Source organism: Zootoca vivipara, chromosome 2 (genome assembly GCF_963506605.1).
Source record: "Zootoca vivipara chromosome 2, rZooViv1.1, whole genome shotgun sequence".
NCBI classification, from domain to species: domain Eukaryota; kingdom Metazoa; phylum Chordata; class Lepidosauria; order Squamata; family Lacertidae; genus Zootoca; species Zootoca vivipara.
In genome coordinates, this window is record NC_083277.1 from 11652669 (window position 1) to 11675721 (window position 23053).

The 23053-nt window shown below is 44.9% G+C and overlaps 1 protein-coding gene across 1 annotated transcript in view; it reads right to left on the minus strand.

Annotated features, from left to right (window-relative positions):
- Nucleotides 1-478: 478 nt before the first annotated feature.
- Nucleotides 479-23053, minus strand: part of LOC132591586 (zinc finger protein 14-like) — a 47148-nt gene continuing 24573 nt past the window's right edge. Inside the window, exon 4 of the mRNA XM_060270826.1 lies at nucleotides 479-2794. Coding sequence (XP_060126809.1) covers nucleotides 1671-2794 — 1124 coding nt within the window. The 3' untranslated portion in view covers nucleotides 479-1670. The remainder of the gene's footprint in view (nucleotides 2795-23053) is intronic.

Sequence of the window (23053 nt, forward strand, 5' to 3'; positions counted from 1 at the left end):
TTCTAGAGATAGAATAAAGAGTAAAGGTGAGAGGGGAAAGCCCTGTCTGGTGCCCCTTTATACTGAGAATCTCTCCGTCTTGTCATTATTTATTACCAGAGAAGCATATTGATTCTCATAGATCGCCTTTATAGCTCCACAATAGTTTTCACCTAATGGAATTAATTCTAAGATCTTCTGTAAAAAACTTCTCGATAGGTAGTCAAATGCTTTTTCGGCATCAATTAGCATGAATGCCGCTCCTTTGCTTGGTCTTAATTCTAAATATTCCAGTAAATCTATTACTGTCCTCATGTTTGATTTTCTATGTCTGTTCAGCAGGAATCCTGCCTGATCAAGATGTAAGGTGTCTTTCAATATTATTTCAATCTGTTTGCTAATATTCCCGCAAATAATTTATAATAATTATTAAGTAATGATATAGGCCTATAATTATTAACCATTTCTCTCTCTGTTCCCTGTTTCTGTATTAATGTAATATTAGCCTCTTGCCATGAATTGGGGATTTCACCTTCCAACATTATTTTATTCATTAAATTATTAATCGGTATTGTAATAGATTCCTCTATTCAAAAGCATCAATTCTCTCGCCGAAGAATTGATGCTTTTGAATTATGGTGCTGGAGGAGACTCTTGAGAGTCCCATGGACTGCAAGAAGATCAAACCTATCCATTCTTCAGGAAATCAGCCCTGAGTGCTCCCTGGAAGGACAGATCCTGAAGCTGAGGCTCCAATACTTTGCCCACCTCATGAGAAGAGAAGACTCCCTGGAAAAGACCCTGATGTTGGGAAAGATTGAGGGCACTAGGAGAAGGGGACGACAGAGGACGAGATGGTTGGACAGTGTTCTCGAAGCTACGAAAATGAGTTTGACCAAACTGCGGGAGGCAGTGCAAGACAGGAGTGCTTGGCGTGCTATGGTCCTTGGGGTCACGAAGAGTCGGACACGACTAAACGACTAAACAACAAAATATTACCTTATTTATTTCTCCTTCTGTTTTTTCTTGATCATCCACGCTAAGAGTTTATCTAGTCTATTGCCTAATTTGAATGATTTTTGTTTCATCCATTTTATTCTATTTTCCATGTCCTCACTCAATATTGTTGATAGATGAGCTTGTAGTATTTTAATTTTTTTTATTCACTTGCACATCCTTGGGTGATTTAGCAAATAATTTTTCATTATCTGCAATCTTCTGTTTTATCTTATTTGACTTAGCTTCTCTATTTCTTTTTTGTATTATATTTTGCTGTATATAAAAACCCCATATACATGCCTTTCCCGCATCCCACACTGTTCTCAAATCTGTTTCTTGTATCATATTTAATTCAAAATATTCTTTCATCAATTTATTTGTGTTTTCAACTAATTTATCATCATTTAATAACCTCCCATTTAATCTCCATCCCTTACTTTTCTTTTTGCCTTCTCTCATCTCTAACATCACCGGGTTGTGGTCAGATATCAATTTTGCCATTAGAGTATTTCCACTTTCTTTATTTTTGTCATTAGATTATTCTTTTTGAAACATCCAGAGACTTGACAGTCATCTTCACTTCCCAGGAAAGCTGGGAAACCTGAGTGGAAAACATTATATACAATCCCCCCCATGTGAATTTGCTTATTAATATTAAGATCTCCACTCCCCCTGAAGCTCTTTCCAAATATCTATGGTTTCCCCCCTGCATGAGTAAGCTGATGTTTCCTAAGGTGTCCATTTTCACTGAAGCTCTTTCCACATTCAATACATTCAAATGGTTTCTCCCCCGTGTGAGTTCGTTGATGTCTTCTAAGGTGTCCATTTCGAATGAAGCACTTTCCACATTCAGTACATTTAAATGGTTTTTCCCCTGTGTGAGTTCGTTGATGTATTCTAAGAGCTCCATTTTCACTGAAGCTCTTTCCACATTCAATACATTTAAATGGTTTTTCCCCTGTGTGAGTTCGTTGATGTATTCTAAGTGCTCCACTGTAACCGAAGCTCTTTCCACATTCAATACATTCAAATGGTTTCTCTCCCGTGTGAGTTCGTTGGTGTGTTCGAAGGCCTCCATTTCCACTGAAGCTCTTTCCACATTCAGTACATTCAAATGGTTTCTCCCCCGTGTGAGTTCGTTGATGTTTTCTAAGTGCTCCACTTTCAATGAAGCCCTTTCCACATTCAATACATTCAAATGGTTTCTCCCCCGTGTGAGTTCGTTGATGTATTCTAAGGTGTTCATTTCGCCTGAAGCACTTTCCACATTCAATACATTCAAATGGTTTCTCCCCCGTGTGAGTTCGTTGATGTCTCCTAAGGTTTCCACTTTCATTAAAGCTCTTTCCACATTCAATACATTCAAATGGTTTCTCCCTTGTGTGAGTTCGTTGATGTATTCTAAGGTGTCCACTTCCACTGAAGCTCTTTCCACATTCGATACATTTAAATGGTTTCTCCCCTGTGTGAGTTCGTTGATGTATTCTGAGGTTTGCATTTTGAGTGAAGCTCTTTCCGCATTCAAAACATTTAAATGGTTTCTCCCCCATGTGAGTTCGTTTATGTATTCTAAGGTGTCCCCTTTCACTGAAGCTCTTTCCACATTCAATACATTCAAATGGTTTCTCCCCCGTGTGGGTTCGTTGATGTATTCTAAGTACTCCATTTTGACGGAAGCACTTTCCACATTCCATACATTCAAATGGTTTCTCCCCCGTGTGGGTTCGTTGATGTATTCTAAGTACTCCATTTTGACGGAAGCACTTTCCACATTCAGTACATTTGAATGATTTCTCCCCCGTGTGGGTTCGGTGATGTATTTGAAGTGCTCCATTTTGACTGATGCTTTTTCCACATGCCATATATTCCAATGGTTTCTCCCCTCTGTGTGTTTGTTGGTGTCTCCTCAGTCTTCCACTGTTATTAAAGCACATCCCACATTCCATGCATTTAAACTGTTTCTTTGTTCTTCCCGATGAAGTGACAGATGGCTCCATAGAATTATGGCCATCACCTTCCTCACCTGCTTGGGAGTAGGAGGAAAGAGAATCCTGTTAGACTTTCAAGAAAGACAAGAAAGAAACTGAACACATGTCAATCCCAATATGCACCTTCTCTTAACACCTCTCCTTTTTCCACTGCCCTCGCTATGTTCCAAATTTTGGGGAATGGAGATGAGATGAGATAACGGCAATAACAACACAAGATCACTCCATTCACACTTAATAAACTTCATTATTTTATAATCTATGCTGGAATGGGCTTCTTAGACACATCTCAGTATTTCTCTTTTTCCAGGGAAGAAATGATCACAGGCTTGAGTAGCAGCCTCACCTATGACTAAGAAATAAAACTTTAGTGTTACTATGCCACGTGTAAGTGTAAAAATATTGCAATATATTAGAACAGGCACCCTCAACTCGGCCCTCCAGATGTTTTGGTACTACAATTCACATCATTGACCACTGGTCCTGTTAGCTAGGGATGATGGGAGTTGTAGTCCCAAAACATCTGAAGGACCAAGTTTGGGTGTGCCTGTATTAGAACATAGGAAGAGCCTGCTTGATTAGGCAAAGGCCCACCTAGTCCAGCATCCTGTTCTCACAGTGGCCAACTAGATGCCTGTGGGAAACCAGCAAGCAGGATTTTTGAGCACAAGAGCCCTCTGACTTCCTGTGCTTTCCAGGAGCTAGTATTAAGAAGCATTATTGCCTAGGACCACGAGGGTACAGCACAGACATCAGTCTAATCCTCTTTTTCAAGCTGTCCAAGTTGTTGGCCATCACTGTCTCCAGGAGGATGGAAGTCCATAGATTGAAAAAGTAGAAATACAAGCAAGAACGCTTTCAGACCAGAACTCAATAATTCTTGAACTAAAAGGGGAGAAAAATACTCCATTTAGAGCATTACTCATATTTTAGGCAATAGAATGAAAGGTGTTTTAGCAGAAAATAAAATTAATCACAATCAGGCCTGCTTTCTACCAAAACATCAGATGAAGGAGAATATAAGGAATATAATTGATATGATTGAATATTTGGAAGTTAGAAATGAGAAAAGGCGGCCTTAATGTTTGTAGATGCTGAAAAGACACTTGATAACGTTTCATGGGCTTTTATGAAAAAGATAATAGAAAAAAATGAGTTTTGGGGAAGCATTTGGGAGAGGAATTGATGCAATTTATTCTTACCAACAGGCCATGCTGATTGTTAATAAGGTTAGAACAGAAAAGTGTAAAATAATGAAGGGGACAAGGGTAGCCCCTATAACCATTATAATTTATTTTGGTATTAGAGGCCCCGGCGAGAGAGAATGAGTGGAGAAATTAATTAGAGGAGTAACAGTAGGAAATAAAGCATATACAGTAAATTAAAAGCTTTTGCAGTTGACCTTGCAATTACAGTGAAGGATCCCAAAAATACTCTACCAAAGGTGTTAGAAAAGATACAGGCCTTCGGGCAGGTAGAAGGCTTTAAACTAAATAATAAGACTAAGCTTTTGGTAAAAAGCATGATGGATCAAGACAGAAAGGAATTACAACAGAAAACAGAGTTAGTTATACATAAAAAGTCAAATACTGAGAGATTTGTTTGACAGCTAAGAATATTGATATTTTTAAAGACAATTACGAGAATGTGTGGAAAGAAAAAAAAAGAGATTGAGAGATATGGGGCAGAATGAATTTATCATTTTTGGGGAGAATATCAGTAATAAAAGTGAATGTGTTGCCAAAAATGTTCTTCTTATTCCAATCAGTCCTGGCAACAGGCAACGCAAGATGCTTTGAAAAATTGCATGAAGATATATCTAGATTTATCTGGAACGGGAACAAAGGATAGAAAATAAATTATTAACAGATGTAAGAGAGAGAGAAGGTTTTGCCCTTCCAGATTTGAAACTTTATTATGAAGCATCCTGTATCTGCTGCAACCGGAAATGGATTACATTGGAAAACACAGATACAATATTTTAGATCTGGAAGGACATGAATTATGGATAGCATGCATATTTATGGTAGGAAAAGGCCAAGGTGCATAGAGCTTTTCAGAATCCTATAGTAAGAAAATCCATTTTCAGGGTATGGGAGAAGTATAACCATTTGTTTGAGTAAAAAACACCCTGGTGGCTTTACCCCTTGGAAGCAATATCTCTGAAAATTTTTGAATATGAGAAGTATTTGGCCGACTTATAAAAAGCTGTTAACTAAAGTTGAAAACCAACTGAAATTAAAAGATTTTGAAGAGATAAGGGAAGCTGTAACTGACTGGTTACAGTACCATCAATTCAACAATATCTTTAACCTAGACAAAAAGAATGGTTTTAGTTATGAGACATCACGATTTCAAAAAGAACTCTTAGGAAGTAACATAAAAAAACAGGAGGAAATAAAGCATATACGGTAAATTAAAAGCTTTTGCAGTTGACCCTGTTATGAGACATCACAATTTAAAAAAAACCTCTTAGGAAGGAACATAAAAAATCTGTGTAAAATGTATCACTTCGTCCTAGAATGGTGTACAAAGGATGAACAGGTCAAATCAGTTATGACTAAATGGGCAAAGGACTTAGGACATAACATACAAAGGGCAGATTGGGAGAGGCAGATTGGGAAAGATGAAAATATGCAATAATCCCAACTAGGGAAGAATGGCAAACCAAACTGCTGGACTATGCTGAATTGGCAAAATTAGCGGCGAGACTCGGGAATCAAGAAAACAAGGACTTTAAAAAAGAATGGGGGGAATTTATAATTTACCTATGAGATTACTGGAAGGAAATCAAAACATTAGCTGGGAATCACTTGTAAATAAATTTATGAACAATTTAGATAAATGAAAAATGTGGAGAATGTATCAATATTCTCGTGTTATGTAACCCTCTGTTATTTTTCCAGGTTTCTCTGCTCACACGAGTAGAAGCACTCTATTGCGCTGCGTGCGTTTGCAGAAGCGGTCTTCCACTTGTTTCTTGTTTTATGATTGAGTGAGTGACTGTGGAAAGGGATAAAAGCCCCCCATCCAAACAATGACTATTATCAGTGCAGATAAAAAAAAATTAATTTTAATTTTTATCATTACAATTTTGCATTACTTTCTATGGGAAAGTGCACCTTGGTTTTGGAACGCTTTGGTTTTGGAAGACTTCTGAACCGATTACGTTTGAGAACCAAGGTACCACTGTAACTCCTAAGATTTAAAGGCCTGGAGGAAGAAAATCTGCCCCTACGACCTTATGAAAGGGATTCAAGAATCAAAGAGCTGCTTTAGAGAAGGGCTCACCTCTTCATTCTTCCTGCCAGGAACTCTCTGCCTTTTGTCTCCTCTCCATCTTTTCCTCTTTCTCCCTCCACCATCCATCCATCCCTGTCCCCATCTCCTCTCCCCTGGAACTCACCAGATTTCTCCCAGGGACCTGGGAGGGAATGCTCAGAGGTTATGGGGAAGGATGCGGGAGACAGCCTGACCAGGTCAACCGTCCATCTTCCTCCTTCCATCCTGGCCAGGTTTGCAGGTTCAGCTTCCTGAGGAGGGCAGAAATCAGAGCAAGTTGCAGCTTCCTGGGAGGGAGGAAGAAGCCAAGGGAGTCACAGAGCTCCTGCAGGGATTCTCCTGCCCAAGACATTCTGCTGCCCCCGGAGAAGCCCCAACTGGGCACCCCCATCCCAGAGCCTCCATCCATTTTCAAACACCTCCCTTCCTTTTTATTTTGTTTATTTAATATTTATTGGTTTAAAATCAACTCATACACACACAAGGAAGGCTTAGAAAAAGAAAAAGAAAACAAAAAAGCACAACACATCTCTTATTAAAGAAATAGAATAATACATCATGAATGCAAAAAATTATTCCAGCCATCAACTTCCGACTTCCTTGATATAGGTTATTTATTTTCCTAATCACTTATAAATGTTCATAAACGTACCAAGCAAACAGTACAGGAAGACAGGCCTGAAAACCGCTTTGATTCTCCCAAACAGACCAAATGTGAAGGAACTTTCATTCACAATGGAAGACTCTTTCGAACAAAAGACAGTGATCAACTCTTACGAAAATGTTAATTTCTCTTTGTGTTTAGGAATTCACACCTGGGAGGGGTGAGAGGAGGACTAGGAGAGGTGTAAAAGGTGCTCAGATTTCTACCTTGAACCCTCCCTTTTTGTGAGGTATTGATTACGTAGCTGTGATGTACAGTAGGAATGATGTATTTTGGGGTTGTTTCTTGGTGATGGGAAAATGATAAAAGTGGAGGTTCTCTTTTGTTCTGGGTTCTTCTCCTTTGTCCTGCCATGAGGAAAGACCCAGTTGCAACAGTCACTAAAGATCAAGCTTACTAGCTGCTTTGCTTCTCAATATTCTCTCGTTGGCTCTGTTATTTTTCTCCTAACGATGGAGAACTCTGTAAGGCTCTTATGTACCCCATAAGGGAATAAAGCCAGATTTTATTTATATCAATCGAACTCTGATCTTTTCCGTCATCTATGCTACTTCTATATATTGAAGCATTTTTACTTGCCACTCCTTTTTTGATGGAATTTTATCTCCTTTCTATCCCTTGGCAATCAGCATCCTCGCTGCCATTGTTGCATACAAAAAGACCCCTTCCCAAGAGCCCCCACCCATTTTCAAACACCTTTGCCCATTCCTATAATCTGCCTGTCCCACCTCCCTTCAAAGGCTGGCATGGGATGCACCTTACTAACCCGAGAGTAGATCCCATGGAACTTCATGGATCAATGCCTTGTCGTGGCGAAGGGGCTTGAATAACTCAGAGAAGCTATGAGCTATGCCATGCAGGGCCACCCAAGATGGACAGGTCATAGTGGAGAGTTTTGACTAAACGTGATCCACCTGGAGAAGGAACTGGCAAGCCACTCCAGTATCCCTGCCAAGAAAACTCCATGGACAAAGACAACAGGCATATAAAAGTTATGACGCTGGAAGATGAGCCCCTCAGGTCGGAAGGCGTCCAACATGCTACTGAGGAAGAGCGGAGGACAAGTACAAGTAGATTCAGAGCTGATGAAGCGGCTGGGCCAAAGCCGAAAGGACGCTCAGTTGCGGATATGCCTGGAAGCGAAAGGAAAGTCCGATGCTGTAAAGAAAAATATTGCATAGGAACCTGGAATGTAAGAACCATGAATAGAGGTAAGCTGGATGTGGTCAAAAATGAGATGACAAGAATAAATATCGACATCCTGGGCATCAGTGAACTAAAATGGAAGGGAATGGGTGAATTCAGTTCGGGTGACTATCATATCTACTACTGTGGGCAGGAATCCTGTAGAAGAAATGGAGTGGCCCTCATAGTCAACAAAAGAGTGGCAAAAGCTGTAATGGGATGCAATCTCAAAAATGACAGAATGATCTCGATACGAATCCTAGGCAGACCTTTTAACATCACAGTAATCCAAGTTTATGCACCAACTACCGGTGCTGAAGAAAGTGAAATTGACCAATTCTATGAAGACCTACAACACCTTCTAGAAATGACACCAAAGAAGGATGTTCTTCTCATTACAGGGGATTGGAATGCTAAAGTAGGGAATCAAGAGATAAAAGGAACAACTGGCAAGTTTGGCCTTGGAGTTCAAAATGAAGCAGGGCAAAGGCTAATAGAGTTCTGTCAAGAGAACAAGCTGGTCATCACAAACACTCTCTTCCAACAACACAAGAGACGACTCTACACATGGATATCACCAAATGGGCAGCATCGAAATCAGATTGATTATATTCTCTGCAGCCAAAGATGGAGAAGCTCTATACAGTCAGCAAAAACAAGACCTGGAGCTGACTGTAACTCAGATCATCAGCTTCTTATAGCAAAAATCCAGCTTAAACTGAAGAAAGTAGGAAAAACCGCTGGGCCAGTAAGATACAATCTGAATCAAATCCCTTATGAATACACAGTGGAAGTGAGGAACAGGTTTAAGGATTTAGATTTGGTGGACAGAGTGCCTGAAGAACTATGGATGGAGGCTTGTAACATTATACAGGAGGCAGCAACGAAAACCATCCCAAGGAAAAGGAAATGCAAGAAAGCAAAATGGCTGTCCAACGAGGCCTTACAAATAGCGGAGGAGAGGAGGCAAGCAAAATGCAAGGGAGATAGGGAAATACAGGAAACTGAAGGCAGATTTCCAAAAAACAGCAAGGAGAGACAAGAGGGTCTTCTTAAATGAGCAATGCAAAGAAATAGAGGAAAACAATAGAATGGGGAAAACCAGAGATCTGTTCAAGAAAATTGGAGATATGAAAGGAACATTTCGTACAAAGATTACCATAATCAAGGACAAAAGTGGTAAGGACCTAACAGAAGCAGAAGACATCAAGAAGAGGTGGCAAGAATACACAGAGGAATTATACCAGAAAGATATGGAGGTCTCGTACACCCCAGGTAGTGTGGTTGCTGACCTTGAGCCAGACATCTTGGAGAGTGAAGTCAAATGGGCCTTAGAAAGCACTGCTAATAACAAGGCCAGTGGAAGTGATGATATTCCAGCTGAACTATTTAAAATTTTAAAAGATGATGCTGTTAAGGTGCTACACCCAATATGCCAGCAAGTTTGGAAAACTCAGCAATGGCCAGAGGATTGGAGAAGATCAGTCTACATCCCAATTCCAAAGAAGGGCAGTGCCAAAGAATGCTCCAACTACCGCACAATTGTGCTCATTTGACACGCTAGCAAGGTTATGCTTAAAATTCTACAAGGCAGGCTTAGGCAGTATGTGGACCGAGAACTCCCAGAAGTGCAAGCTGGATTTCGAAAAGGCAGAGGAACCACCAGAGACCAAATAGCAAACATGCGCTGGATTATGGAGAAAGCTAGAGAGTTCCAGAAAAACGTCTACTTCTGCTTCATTGACTATGCAAAAGCCTTTGACTGTGTCGACCACAGCAAACTATGGCAAGTTCTTAAAGAAATGGGAGTGCCTGATCACCTCATCTGTCTCCTGAGAAATCTCTATGTGGGACAAGAAGCTACAGTTAGAACTGGATATGGAACAACTGATTGGTTCAAAATTGGGAAAGGAGTACGACAAGGTTGTATATTGTCTCCCTGCTTATTTAACTTATATGCAGAATTCATCATGCGAAAGGCTGGACTAGATGAATCCCAAGCAGGAATTAAGATTGCCGGAAGAAATATCAACAACCTCAGATATGCAGATGACACAACCTTGATGGCAGAAAGCGAGGAGGAATTAAAGAACCTTTTAATGAGGGTGAAAGAGGAGAGCGCAAAATATGGTCTGAAGCTCAACATCAAAAAAACCAAGATCATGGCCACTGGTCCCATCACCTCCTGGCAAATAGAAGGGGAAGAAATTGAGGCAGTGAGAGATTTTACTTTCTTGGGCTCCTTGATCACTGCAGATGGTGACAGCAGTCACGAAATTAAAAGACGCCTGCTTCTTGGGAGAAAAGCAATGACAAACCTAGACAGCATCTTAAAAAGCAGAGACATCACCTTGCCGACAAAGGTCCGTATAGTTAAAGCTATGGTTTTCCCAGTAGTGATGTATGGAAGTGAGAGCTGGACCATAAAGAAGGCTGATCGCCGAAGAATTGATGCTTTTGAATTATGGTGCTGGAGGAGACTCTTGAGAGTCCCATGGACTGCTAGAAGATCAAACCTATCCATTCTTAAGGAAATCAGCCCTGAGTGCTCCCTGGAAGGACAGATCGTGAAGCTGAGGCTCCAATACTTTGGCCACCTCATGAGAAGAGAAGAATCCTTGGAAAAGACCCTGATGTTGGGAAAGATTGAGGGCACTAGGAGAAGGGGACGACAGAGGACAAGATGGTTGGACAGTGTTCTCGAAGCTACGAACATGAGTTTGACCAAACTACGGGAGGCAGTGCAAGACAGGAGTGCCTGGCGTGCTATGGTCCATGGGGTCACGAAGAGTCGGACACGACTAAACGACTAAACGACTAAACAACAACAACAACATAATCTGCCTGTCCCACCTCCCTTCAAAGGCTGGCATGGGATGCACCTTACTGACCCGAGAGTAGATCCCATGGAACTTGAGAGTTAATCTGCAAAGGACTGCTCTGAATACATGGGTGGCCCTTGCATGGAGGAGGAGGAAGCCCCTTGCTTGCATCTGAACCCCATGGGAGAGGAGGTGGATCTACCCACTGCTCCCTCTGGCCTCGTTGCCTCCTCCTCTGTTCTCCTGCCCTGCAAACACCCTTTTCTCTTGTTGCTCAGGGGAGAGAGGCGGCTGATGGAAAGAGCCTTCAAACCCATCCATTTTCTTCTTTGCTCCCCCTCCTGTCCTTTTGGGAAACAGGAACTTTGGTCAGGAATAATCAACTTAGATGGCAAGTTCCCAAGATAAGCACTTTGGAGCACTGCTTGGCAGTATTATGTGTGTGTATGGACCTAGAGGATAACATACATGTTTATACCACGTGATTCCTTAAAGAGGGCATTTCTTTAAAACTGAAGACCATTTCAACAAATTGGAAGACTTTGGATGGCAGCCCTGTACAGGGAAGTTTTTGATGTTTAATGTGTTTTATTTTGTTGGAAGCCACCCAGATGGGCAGGGTGCAAGTAACAAATTTATTATTACATCATCATCATCATCATCATTATTATTATTATTCCTTCCTAAGCCTGTCTTGCTATGCATGCTGCTCCGACTCTTTACAACCATTCCTTTTAATGCAACAGGCCCTCCTATTTTTACTACTTTTTAAAACATTTTTTACTGTCCTTCCTCCACAGATCACAGGACAGTTTACAATAGAAAAACAGAGAGATGCATAACAGAGTAAGAGATAAAAACGACAAGTCCCCCTCCACGCAAAACGCAGTTGCGAAGGCCATTGATGGTTTAATGAGCCAAACGCCTGGGAGAAGAGGAATGCTTTGGCCTGTTGCCTAAAGATAAGGTCCTCCTTCGAGGAGTCTTCTGCCAGGGTACAGATATTAAAATTAATACTATTATTAAGGCGATCCTGGCCAGCAATGTCCACTCCTCTCCCCCTTCCTTCCCTGCAACTCCCTTTGCACCAGATCCCTGCAGGAGGGAGCTTCTCTCTCCCCCCCCCACTCCGTCTTCAAAGCCCCCATTTAAAAAACAGCTCAATTTCCTCCCTTCTCTTCTCCCCGTCCCGGGGCTTCTCACCCTGGACACCCTTGCAAAGCCCATTCCCTCCTTCACCGCCATTGGCTTTGCACTCACCCGAAATCCTGGGCAGCGGGGGCGGGAATGGGAGACCCCGCACGGGAGGCAGGTAGTGATGGCGCTTAATTAGGAGCCTTAATTAGGGACCAGCCCCCTCTTCTGCCTCCGCACGATGCAGACCCGCTACCCGCCTCCTTTGCATGCCCCGATTTTATCTCTGCTGGTGAAGGCGGAAGTGGAGGCAACTCTGGGGAGGAAGGAGAAGTTTCTCTCCACGCCCAGCCTTTTGTCTGTTACTGTATGTACTTTTTACAGAAGCAGCCCTGAATAAGCAGAAACACAGAACTCCCATGGACTGCGGAATTCTGGTTCGTAGCATATAAAGTTAACATAACAAGAGCTAGCGAGGGTCGGCAGCAAATATAATCTGTTTACTGAGAAGTGGAGCACGTTTGTTATGTATCACAGCAACAAAGCTGAAGGAAAGATGCAACCCTGATAAGCATGGATGAATAAGAAAAAAATGTGGCAGTGACCAGGATGACAGTTTTTCCCAACCTGGTGCCCTCAGGCTCGTTTGGAGGACGCATCTCACCTGGCCTCAAGGCACCTTTTTTCAAAACCTCCTTCCAGCCTCCCTCATCCATGCACTCAAACAGCAGATTGGTGAGGGCTTAGCCTTGCCCATCTTCTGGCTTGGCTTCAACCACATGATGGGAAGCGGAAACAAAGAGGAAAACGTGCCTTTGGAAGCGGGAGGAGGGGTGGAAATAGAAGAGAAGAACAATTAAAAGGACTTCTTTATGACAGTTTACACACACACACACACACACACACACACACACACACACACACACACACACACACAGGGAACTGCACTCAAACATTCCCAGCTTTTGCCATCTCCTTCAGCCCATATGCAATCGGAGTTTATCTGCCATACCTTATACTTGCAGCGATTGGAGGCGCGGGGGACCCTTGGTTTAACAAAGCGGCAACAATCCAGAAAACTACAATGCCCACAACCCTTTGCGTTTTGGAAAGGCGAAAGCAGGACTAGCAGCTCCCCGCAGCGTTAAGAGGTTTCTTGCCTGCTGCCTCCCAGTAGTAAGAAGGGGGTGGGTGGTGGGCGCAGGGGTCGTTCGCGCGGTTTAATGGGTCTTGAAGAAGGCGCGGTGGGAGGCTGGTTTTGCAACGGGGAGGAGGAGGGCTGGTGCAAGGGGAAGAGAAGTGCAACCCGGGCTGCGCGTGTCTGACAGCGAGAAGTGGTGCATTCCTTTGTTTTGGCTTTGCACGCTTCATTGCAGAGGAGGAAAGGTGCGCTTGCATTTTGGTAGCGGGAGAAAGCGGGGTGTCAAATGTGAGGGCTGTTTTGGTTATTGATTTACAGGTGGAACTCAGAAATTTAGAATATAATCAAAAAGTGCTTTTATTTCAGTAATGCAGCCTATTCTTTATTTTTATTCTTACAAATACTTTCTTTTGGAAATTCCACGGTAATAAAACAAATACTGTAGTTACAATACAAAATAAACAAAAATAAACATCACTATTACATTTCATTAATTTCATTCCATTTATAATTCACCCACCTAACCACAAATAATTACAATTACAACAAATAAAGGCTTGACATATCTTGCTTTGCATGTCATGCATCTATCTCATATACTAATTTCACCTTTTAAGCTGCGTTCCTGAAATAAATGCACTTTTCGATGATATTCTAATTTTCCGAGTTTCACCTGTAGGCCTGTAAAAGAGCTTGGCAGTACAAATGTAAAGGAAAGAATAATAGAATCTTGAGAGTTGGGACCCAAGGGTCATCTAGTCCAACCCTTCGCCATGCTCCGGCGGCAGCCCTGCACCTTCCCTTTGGAGCTGCTTTCGAATCCTGGCAATTCTGTGTCATTCCCTCACCCTCAGTCTTTTCACTCCAGATGATCTCAAACAGCCTCTCATTTATTAGATTTCTATCCCAGCTTTCCCCAAGGAGCTCGACGTGACGGCATATGTGGTTTTCCCTCTACCCCGTTTTATTCCCTGTGAGGTAGACTGTGACTGGCCCAAGAGCTTCATAAATGAGTAGGAATTCGAACCCTGGTCTCCCGGGTCCTAGCGCAGCGCTCTAACCACTACAGGACAATGCCTCTCAGATACAATCTGTTGCCGAAAATGTATTTTACTGAAATGTTCTCCCTTTCGTTTTGCTTCCCCCCCCTAGTTCCCCCCCCCGTGCGCAAGGACTTTGCATAGAATGCCAACAAGAATTCAGTCCCAACTGCCCCTTCCTTCTAGGTCTAGGACAAAAAATAGGGCACAGTGGAACCATTTCAGGTAGGAAGCTACCAGGTAACAGCTGGAATATTTGTTTATTTCATTACTTAATTAGCTTCGCAAAATTTATATGCCTCTCAATTGTAATAAAACCTCAAAGCGTTTTACAAAAAGAATAAAGCAATAAAATTATCAGTAAAAAAAGTAAAAAACTATTAAAAACATTCAAAAAGTAATAAGAAATCAGATAATGATGATGATGATGATTTATTACCCTGCCCATCTGGCTGGGCTTCCCCAGCCACTCTGGGCAGCTTCCAACAAAATATTAAAATACAGTAATCCATGAAACATTAAAAGCTTCCCTAAACAGGGCTGCCTTCAGATGTCTTCTAAAAGTCTGGTAGTTGTTGTTCTCTTTGACATCTGGTGGGAGGGCGTTCCACAGGGCGGGCGCCACTACCGAGAAATGTAAAACACATGTCGAGCATTCTACATGTGTGGATAGGCTTGCCTAAAGAAAAACTATTTTATAGTACAGTACATTGATTGTTGCTTTCATTTCAAAGTAATCCTAAGCTATTTTTGGATGACTTTCCCCAAGGAATTATGGGAGCTGTAGTTTGTTAAGGGTGCTGAGCAATATTAGGAGGCCCCTCTAATCCCCCCTAACTACAATTCCCAGAGTTCCCCGTGAAGAGGGACTGATTGTTAAACCACCCTGAGAATTGTAGCTCTGTGAGGGGAATGGGAGGTGGGGAGGTCCTTCCCCAATGTTCAATGTTCTGAGGATGTTTGGCTCCCACCCCTGGGCCCTTGCAACGGCATGCACGTTTTTGAATACGTACAATCAGAAATATTTGCACAGATAATGGTAGAGCAGGGCTGGCCAACACGTCGATCGTGGTCGACTGGTAGATCCCCAGGAGGCTTGCAGTGGATCGTTGGCTCCTTTTCATTTGCTTTTCCCTAGGAGCACCTGGCCCCGCCCCCATCTCCTTCCTGCATTTTATACTGCTCCGTGGAACAAAGACCAGAGCTTTTGCATCCAGCGCCTCCCTCCCTTTCCCAAAATTTAGCCTGGGGCTAAATGGATTATAGGAGGAAATGCACACACACATCCTCACAAGTACAGGAAGGAGCCCCGCATGCCTCGGAACCTAGGAAAATGTGTGATGTCTCTTAGGAAACTGCAACCTTAATTGTTGCTAAGAAGCAGCAGGGGAAAGGTTTGTCTCTCTCTCCACTGCCCCTGGTCAAAAGATGTATTTCCCTGCCCTCCACCCTCTTTCCCCCCTTTCTTAAAAGATTGTGGTTGCAAACATCAGAAAGAGAGAAGATGTCTCTCCTTTCTTTGGGAACTTAAAAAGTGAAAAGAAAGAGGGGGAGGGGAAAAAAACACCCGCCCAATCTTTTATGACCGCCCCACACCCATGCAAACATGGAGACAGTTTGCAAAAAAAGGGGGGGAGAGAGTTTATTGCCGCTCTTTGGAACTTGATCAACCTTTTTTCTGCACTTGTTCAAACTTTTCCCTGCCATTGGGCTCGGTTGCTGTTGCCTTTATTTAACCAAGAGAGAGAGAAGGGTGTGTGTGTATGTGGGTGAAGAGCAGCCATGGAAAACGTGGTGGTTGCTCTCCTCCATCCTCGCCCAAATCCGAGCATCTCCCTCCCTCACCCTACACCCCAGTCTTCCATCTGTGCAGGCTGCATATCACCCACCCCCTTTCTTCTCCCTAAAAAAAGCTCAACAACTTTGAGCCGAACCCCTAAAAAACGGGGGTAGAGCACTGCCAGATTTTAATTCTGAAAGTAGATCAGTCTCTTGGGAGTTGGTCACCCCTGTGGTAGAGGACAGATGGGGAAATAAATGCCAAAAAATAACAAATAAGTGGACATTTTACAGGAACTGGGTAGAAAGGGGGGAAGCCAACCCGAATATACAAGCACGAATGAACAGACTGTACATGGCGAAAGATTTGAAGAAGGAAGGCCGGACTAGGTAAGAGGGTGGGAAGGGAGGGGGAAAGATTAGGGGGGGAAATGGACTTTGTTATGTAAGCTTCTGTTATGTAAGCTTTTACAGGAACTATATACAAAAATGTTATATTGTTATGCATTGTAGTGTGAAAATTAAATATTAATAAAAATAATAAAAATAAAGTTATTGGCTTCTGAGACACATCTCTGTATTTCTTTTTTACCAGGGAGGAAATGATCACAGGCTCAAGTAGCAGTCTCTCCTATGACTAAGAAGTAAAACTTAGTGTTAGTATGCCAAATGTCCCCTTCATGGATCAATGCCTTGTCGTGGCGAAGGGGCTTGAATAACTCAGAGAAGCTATGAGCTATGCCATGCAGGGCCACCCAAGATGGACAGGTCATAGTGGAGAGTTTTGACTAAACGTGATCCACCTGGAGCCACTCCAGTATCCCTGCCAATAAAACTCCATGGACAAAAACAACAGGTATATAAAAGTTATGACGCTGGAAGATGAGCCCCTCAGGTCGGAAGGCGTCCAACATGCTACTGAGGAAGAGCGGAGGACAAGTACAAGTAGATTCAGAGCTGATGAAGCGGCTGGGCCAAAGCCGAAAGGTCGCTCAGTTGCGGATATGCCTGGAAGCGAAAGGAAAGTGCGATGCTGTAAAGAAAAATATTGCATAGGAACCTGGAATGTAAGAACCATGGATAATGGTAAGCTGGATGTGGTCAAAAATGAGATGGCAAGAATAAATATTGACATCCTGGGCATCAGTGAACTAAAATGGAAGGGAATGGGCAAATTCAGTTTGGATGACTATCATATCTACTACTGTGGGCAAGAATCCTGTAGAAGAAATGGAGTGGCCCTTATAGTCAACAAAAGAGTGGCAAAAGCTGTAATGGGATGCAATCTCAAAAATGACAGAATGATCTCGATACGAATCCAAGGCAGACCTTTTAACATCACAGTAATCCAAGTTTATGCACTAACTACCGGTGCTGAAGAAACTGAAATTGACCAATTCTATGAAGGCTTACAACACCTTCTAGAAATGACACCAAAGAAGGATGTTCTTCTCATTACAGGGGATTGGAATGCTAAAGTAGGGAATCAAGAGATAAAAGGAACAACTGGCAAGTTTGGCCTTGAAGTTCAAAATGAAGCAGGGCAAAGGCTAATAGAGTTCTGTCAAGAGAACAAGCTGCTCATCACAAACACTCTTTTCCAACAGCACAAGAGACGACTCTACACATGGATATCACCAAATGGGCAGCATCGAAATCAGATTGATTATATTCTCTGCAGCCAAAGATGGAGAAGCTCTATACAGTCAGCAAAAACAAGACCTGGAGCTGACTGTAACTCAGATCATCAGCTTCTTATAGCAAAATTCGAGCTTAAACTGAAGAAAGTAGGAAAAACCACTGGGCCAGTAAGATTCAATCTAAATCAAATCCCTTATGAATACACAGTGGAAGTGAGGAACAGGTTTAAGGATTTAGATTTGGTGGACAGAGTGCCTGAAGAACTATGGATGGAGGCCAGTAACATTATACAGGAGGCAGCAACGAAAACCATCCCAAGGAAAAGGAAATGCAGGAAAGCTAAATGGCTGTCCAACAAGGCCTTACCGTGTTTCCCCTTTTTTAATACGTAGTCAGAAAGTAAGCCATGGGAGGGTTTTTCTAGAAGTAAGATAAGTAAGACGTACCCCGAAAGTAAGCCACCATTGTTTCTGTCACCTCCTCAGCCCCTCCTGTGTGCTCAGGGAGCCAGCGAACCAGCGACAGGCATGGGGGGAAAACGCGCCTCTCAGCTGATTTCTCCACCGCCTGCTGAGCGCACAGGGAGAGGGGGGGGAAGCCTCTTCCTGTCCCTCTGGAGCAGGCCTGTCTTTCCTATTGGGGCTACTGGTGCTTTCCTTTTCGACCCTGGGAGGCAGCGAATACATCCAATGGTCAGGGCGCTTTGGGGCGCCCATCTCTCCCCGTCTGCACCTTTTCTCCTCCTTCTGGGCCAGCACGCGCCCTCTTTTGCTCGCTCCCTGCCTCTCCTGTGACAACAGGCAGCGGCGGCGGCGGCGGCAGCCACAGCCGGCTGCAAGGCAGAGAAGCTAAGCCCAGCGGAGCCGAGGTGCTGTTGAGCGGCTGCGGGCTCCCTTTGGCCGGCCTTCCTTGTGTGCGTCTGGCCGCGATGCGCCTCCCTCCTCCTCCTCCGGCGTAGCAACAGCAGCGGGAGGCTCCTCCTCCTCCGGCAACGGCAGCAGCGGCTCCCGCTCGGGTCTGGCCGCGATGCGCCTCCCTCCTCCTCCTCCGGCATAGCAACAGCAGCGGGAGGCTCCTCCTCCTCCGGCAACGGCAGCAGCGGCTCCCGCTCGGGTCTGGCCGCGATGCGCCTCCCTCCTCCTCCTCCGGCGTAGCAACAGCAGCGGGAGGCTCCTCCTCCTCCGGCAACGGCAGCAGCGGCTCCCGCTCGGGTATGCACCCCTCCAGCCAGCAGCCAGCCAGGCGGCTCCCACAAGGGCTGCAGCGGTGGCTGGTGGTGCGGCAGCAGGGAAGGCCGCCTAGCCAAGCGAGTGAGCTGTGTGCCCTCTCCACCCGCCTCCCTTTTTCCACCTCCACCACCTCCTCCGCCAGCCAGCCAGCCTTGTCGCCGCTTTTGGGCGCCTGCCTCCGTCCTCCGCGGCCCCCAGGGGCTAGCAGCAGCAACAGCAGTGGGAGGATGAGGATGACACTGCTGGGTCCCGCTGCCTTGAACCGAGTGGCGCTGCTGCAAGATTGCTTAATAAAAAATAGATTGCTTAATAAAAAAACCAAGACACCCCCGAAAATAAGCCATAGGCTTATTTTCTTGAGTAAAATAAATATAAGACGGTGTCTTAAAATGTGGGAAACACGGTACAAATAGCGGGGGAGAGGAGGCAAGCAAAATGCAAGGGAGATAGGGAAAGATACAGGAAACTGAATACAGATTTCCAAAAAATAGCAAGGAGAGACAAGAGGGTCTTCTTAAATGAGCAATGCAAAGAAATAGAGGAAAACAATAGAATGGGGAAAACCAGAGATCTGTCCAAGAAAATTGGAGATATGAAAGGAACATTTCATACAAAGATTACCATAATCAAGGACAAAAGTGGTAAGGACCTAACAGAAGCAGAAGACATCAAGAAGAGGTGGCAAGAATACACAGAGGAATTATACCAGAAAGATATGGAGGTCTCGTACACTCCAGGTAGTGTGGTTGCTGACCTTGAGCCAGACATCTTGGAGAGTGAAGTCAAATGGGCCTTAGAAAGCACTGCTAATAACAAGGCCAGTGGAAGTGATGATATTCCAGCTGAACTATTTAAAATTTTAAAAGATGATGCTGTTAAGGTGCTACACCCAATATGCCAGCAAATTTGGAAAACTCAGCAATGGCCGGAGGACTGGAGAAGATCAGTCTACATCCCAATTCCAAAGAAGGGCAGTGTCAAAGAATGCTCCAACTACCGCACAATTGCGCTCATTTCACACGCTAGCAAGGTTATGCTTAAAATTCTACAAGGCAGGCTTAGGAAGTGCAAGCTGGATTTCGAAGGGGCAGAGGAACCAGAGACCAAATAGCAAACATGCGCTGGATTATGGAGAAAGCTAGAGAGTTCCAGAAAAACGTCTACTTCTGCTTCGTTGACTATGCAAAAGCCTTTGACCGTGTCAACCACAGCAAACTATGGCAAGTTCTTAAAGAAATGGGAGTGCCTGATCACCTCATCTGTCTCCTGAGAAATCTCTATGTGGGACAAGAAGCTACAGTTAGAACTGGATACAGTGGAACCTCGGTTTACGAACACCTCGGGTTACGAACTTTCGGTTGACGAGCAATCATAACCCGGAAGTAAGTAACCCGAGGTTTCCAAGGTTTCCAAGGCCTACTGAGGCCTCCACTGAGGCATCGGAGCATCCGTGAAAGCGCTCTGATGCCTTCACGGAGCAGCTAGGCCAGGGCCTCCTCCTTACCCCTCCTTACCTCGCTTTTGCCCCAGGGACCCTCTGGCCCCGGATCTCCGGGTGGCCGGGCGATCCCGGCGTGGCGGCGCAGCAGCAGCTGGTGGGGGTGGTCGATGGGTCCGAGGCTCCTTTCTCGGAGGGACTCCTCTCCTTCTTCGGATTGAGCATGGCGGCGGGGGCAGAAAGGTCGGGTCCGAGGCCTCGGCGCTCCGCAAGACAGGAGATCCCAGGCCTCTGGCCCCTGGGGCTCTGTCTGGTCGGCGGCTAATCGGCAGCTGGGCGCCCTCAATTTCGGGCTGTTGCGCTCGCCGGGGGAGGGGCGACCTCTCGGCCGGTCCACCGGGCACCCCCGGCACCCACACGGCGTCAGCGGTGTCGGAGTCAACGGCTCAGGAGCTGCTCGGGCAGCGCGAAAATGCTGGCTGCCCTCAGGAGCTCCGCGGACTGGGCCGAAGGCACGGAAGGCACGGAAGCGCTCCGATGCCTTCGGCCCAGTCCGCGGAGCTCCTGAGGGCAAGTCAGCGTGTTTGCGCAGCCTGAGCGGCTCCTGAGTTGCTGAGACCGCCGTCGCTGGGCACCCACACGGCGTCAGCGGCTCAGGAGCCGCTCGGGCCGCACGAACGTGCTGGCTGCCCTCAGGAGCTCCGCGGACTGGGCTGAAGGCATCAGAGCGCTTCCGTGCCTTCCGCCCAGTCCGCCTGGCCACCCGGAGATCCGGGGCCGGAGGGTCCCAGGGGCAAAAGCGGGGTGCGGAGGGGTAAGGAGGAGGCCCTAGCCCAGCTGCCCCGTCGCCGAACTACCACCGCTGCCACAGAAGCGAAGAGGACCCTGAGCCCCCATCCAAACAATGACTATCAGTCCAGATAAGAAAAATAAATAAATTTTACTTTTTTTTCATCTACAATACTGTCTTAATTATTTTATAGTACAATACATTATTGCCTTCATTTTATGTATCAATGGTCTTGGTAGACAGTAAAATTTGTGTTAAATTGCTGCTTTAGGGGGTGTTTTTCATTGTCTGGAACGGATTAATCCACTTTCCATTACTTTCAATGGGAAAGTTCGCTTCGGTTTATGAACGCTTCGGTTTATGAACAAACTTCCGGAACCAATTGTGTTCATAAACCGAGGTACCACTGTATGGAACAACTGATTGGTTCAAAATTGGGAAAGGAGTACGACAAGGTTGTATATTGTCTCCCTGCTTATTTAACTTATATGCAGAATTCATCATGCGAAAGGCTGGACTAGATGAATCCCAAACCGGAATTAAGATTGCCGGAAGAAATATCAACAACCTCAGATATGCAGATGACACAACCTTGATGGCAGAAAGTGAGGAGGAATTAAAGAACCTTTTAATGAGGGTGAAAGAGGAGAGTGCAAAATATGGTCTGAAGCTCAACATCAAAAAAACCAAGATCATGGCCACTGGTCCCATCACCTCCTGGCAAATAGAAGGGGAAGAAATGGAGGCAGTGAGAGATTTTACTTTCTTGGGCTCCTTGATCACTGCAGATGGTGACAGCAGTCACGAAATTAAGAGACGCCTGCTTCTTGGGAGAAAAGCAATGACAAACCTGGACAGCATCTTAAAAAGCAGAGACATCACCTTGCCGACAAAGGTCCATATAGTTAAAGCTATGGTTTTCCCAGTAGTGATGTATGAAGTGAGAGCTGGACCATGAAGAAGGCTGATCGCCAAAGAATTGATGCTTTTGAATTATGGTGCTGGAGGAGACTCTTGAGAGTCCCATGGACTGCAAGAAGATCAAACCTATCCATTCTGAAGGAAATCAGCCCTGAGTGCTTACTGGAAGGACAGATCGTGAAGCTGAGGCTCCAATACTTTGGTCACCTCATGAGAAGAGAAGAAGAGAAGAATCCTTGGAAAAGACCCTGATGTTGGGGAAAGATGGAGGGCACAAGGAGATGTGCAAGCTAGGGATGGTGGGAGTTGTAGTCCTAAAACATCTGGAGGGCCAAGTCTGGGGATGCCTGTATTAGAACATAAGAATAGGCTGCTCGACTGGGCAAAGGCCCACCTAGTCCAGCATCCTGTTCTCACAGTGGCCAACTAGATGCCTGTGGGAAACCAGCAAGCAGGATATGAGCACAAGAGCTCTCTGCCTTCCTGTGCTTTCCAGGAACTAGTATTAAGAAGCATTTTTGCCTAGGACCACGAGGGCAGAGCACAGACATCAGTTTAATCCTTTTTCAAGCTATCCAAGTTGTTGGCCATCACTGTCTCCTGTATGATGGAAGACCATAGATTGAAAAATTAGAAATACAACCAACTCGCTGCCTTTTGTTTCCTCTCCATCTTTACCTCTTTCTCCTGCCACATTCACCCATCCCTGTCCCCATCTCCTCTCCCCTGGAACTCACCAGATTTCTCTGAGGGTCCTGAGAGGGAATGCTCAGAGGTTGTGGGGAGGGATGCGGGAGACAGCCTGACCAGGTCAACCGTCCATCTTCCTCCTTCCATCCTGGCCAGGTGTGCAGGTTCCGTCTCAGCTAGGTTTGCAGGTTCAGCTTCCTGAGGAGCCCAGAAGCCAGAGGAAGCTGCAGCTTCCTGGGAGGGAGGGAGAAGCCCAGGGGCGTAGCCAGGATCAAAACTAGGGGGGGGGCAAGCCATGGTCGTTCAGGGGCGGGGCCAAGGCACAGAAGGG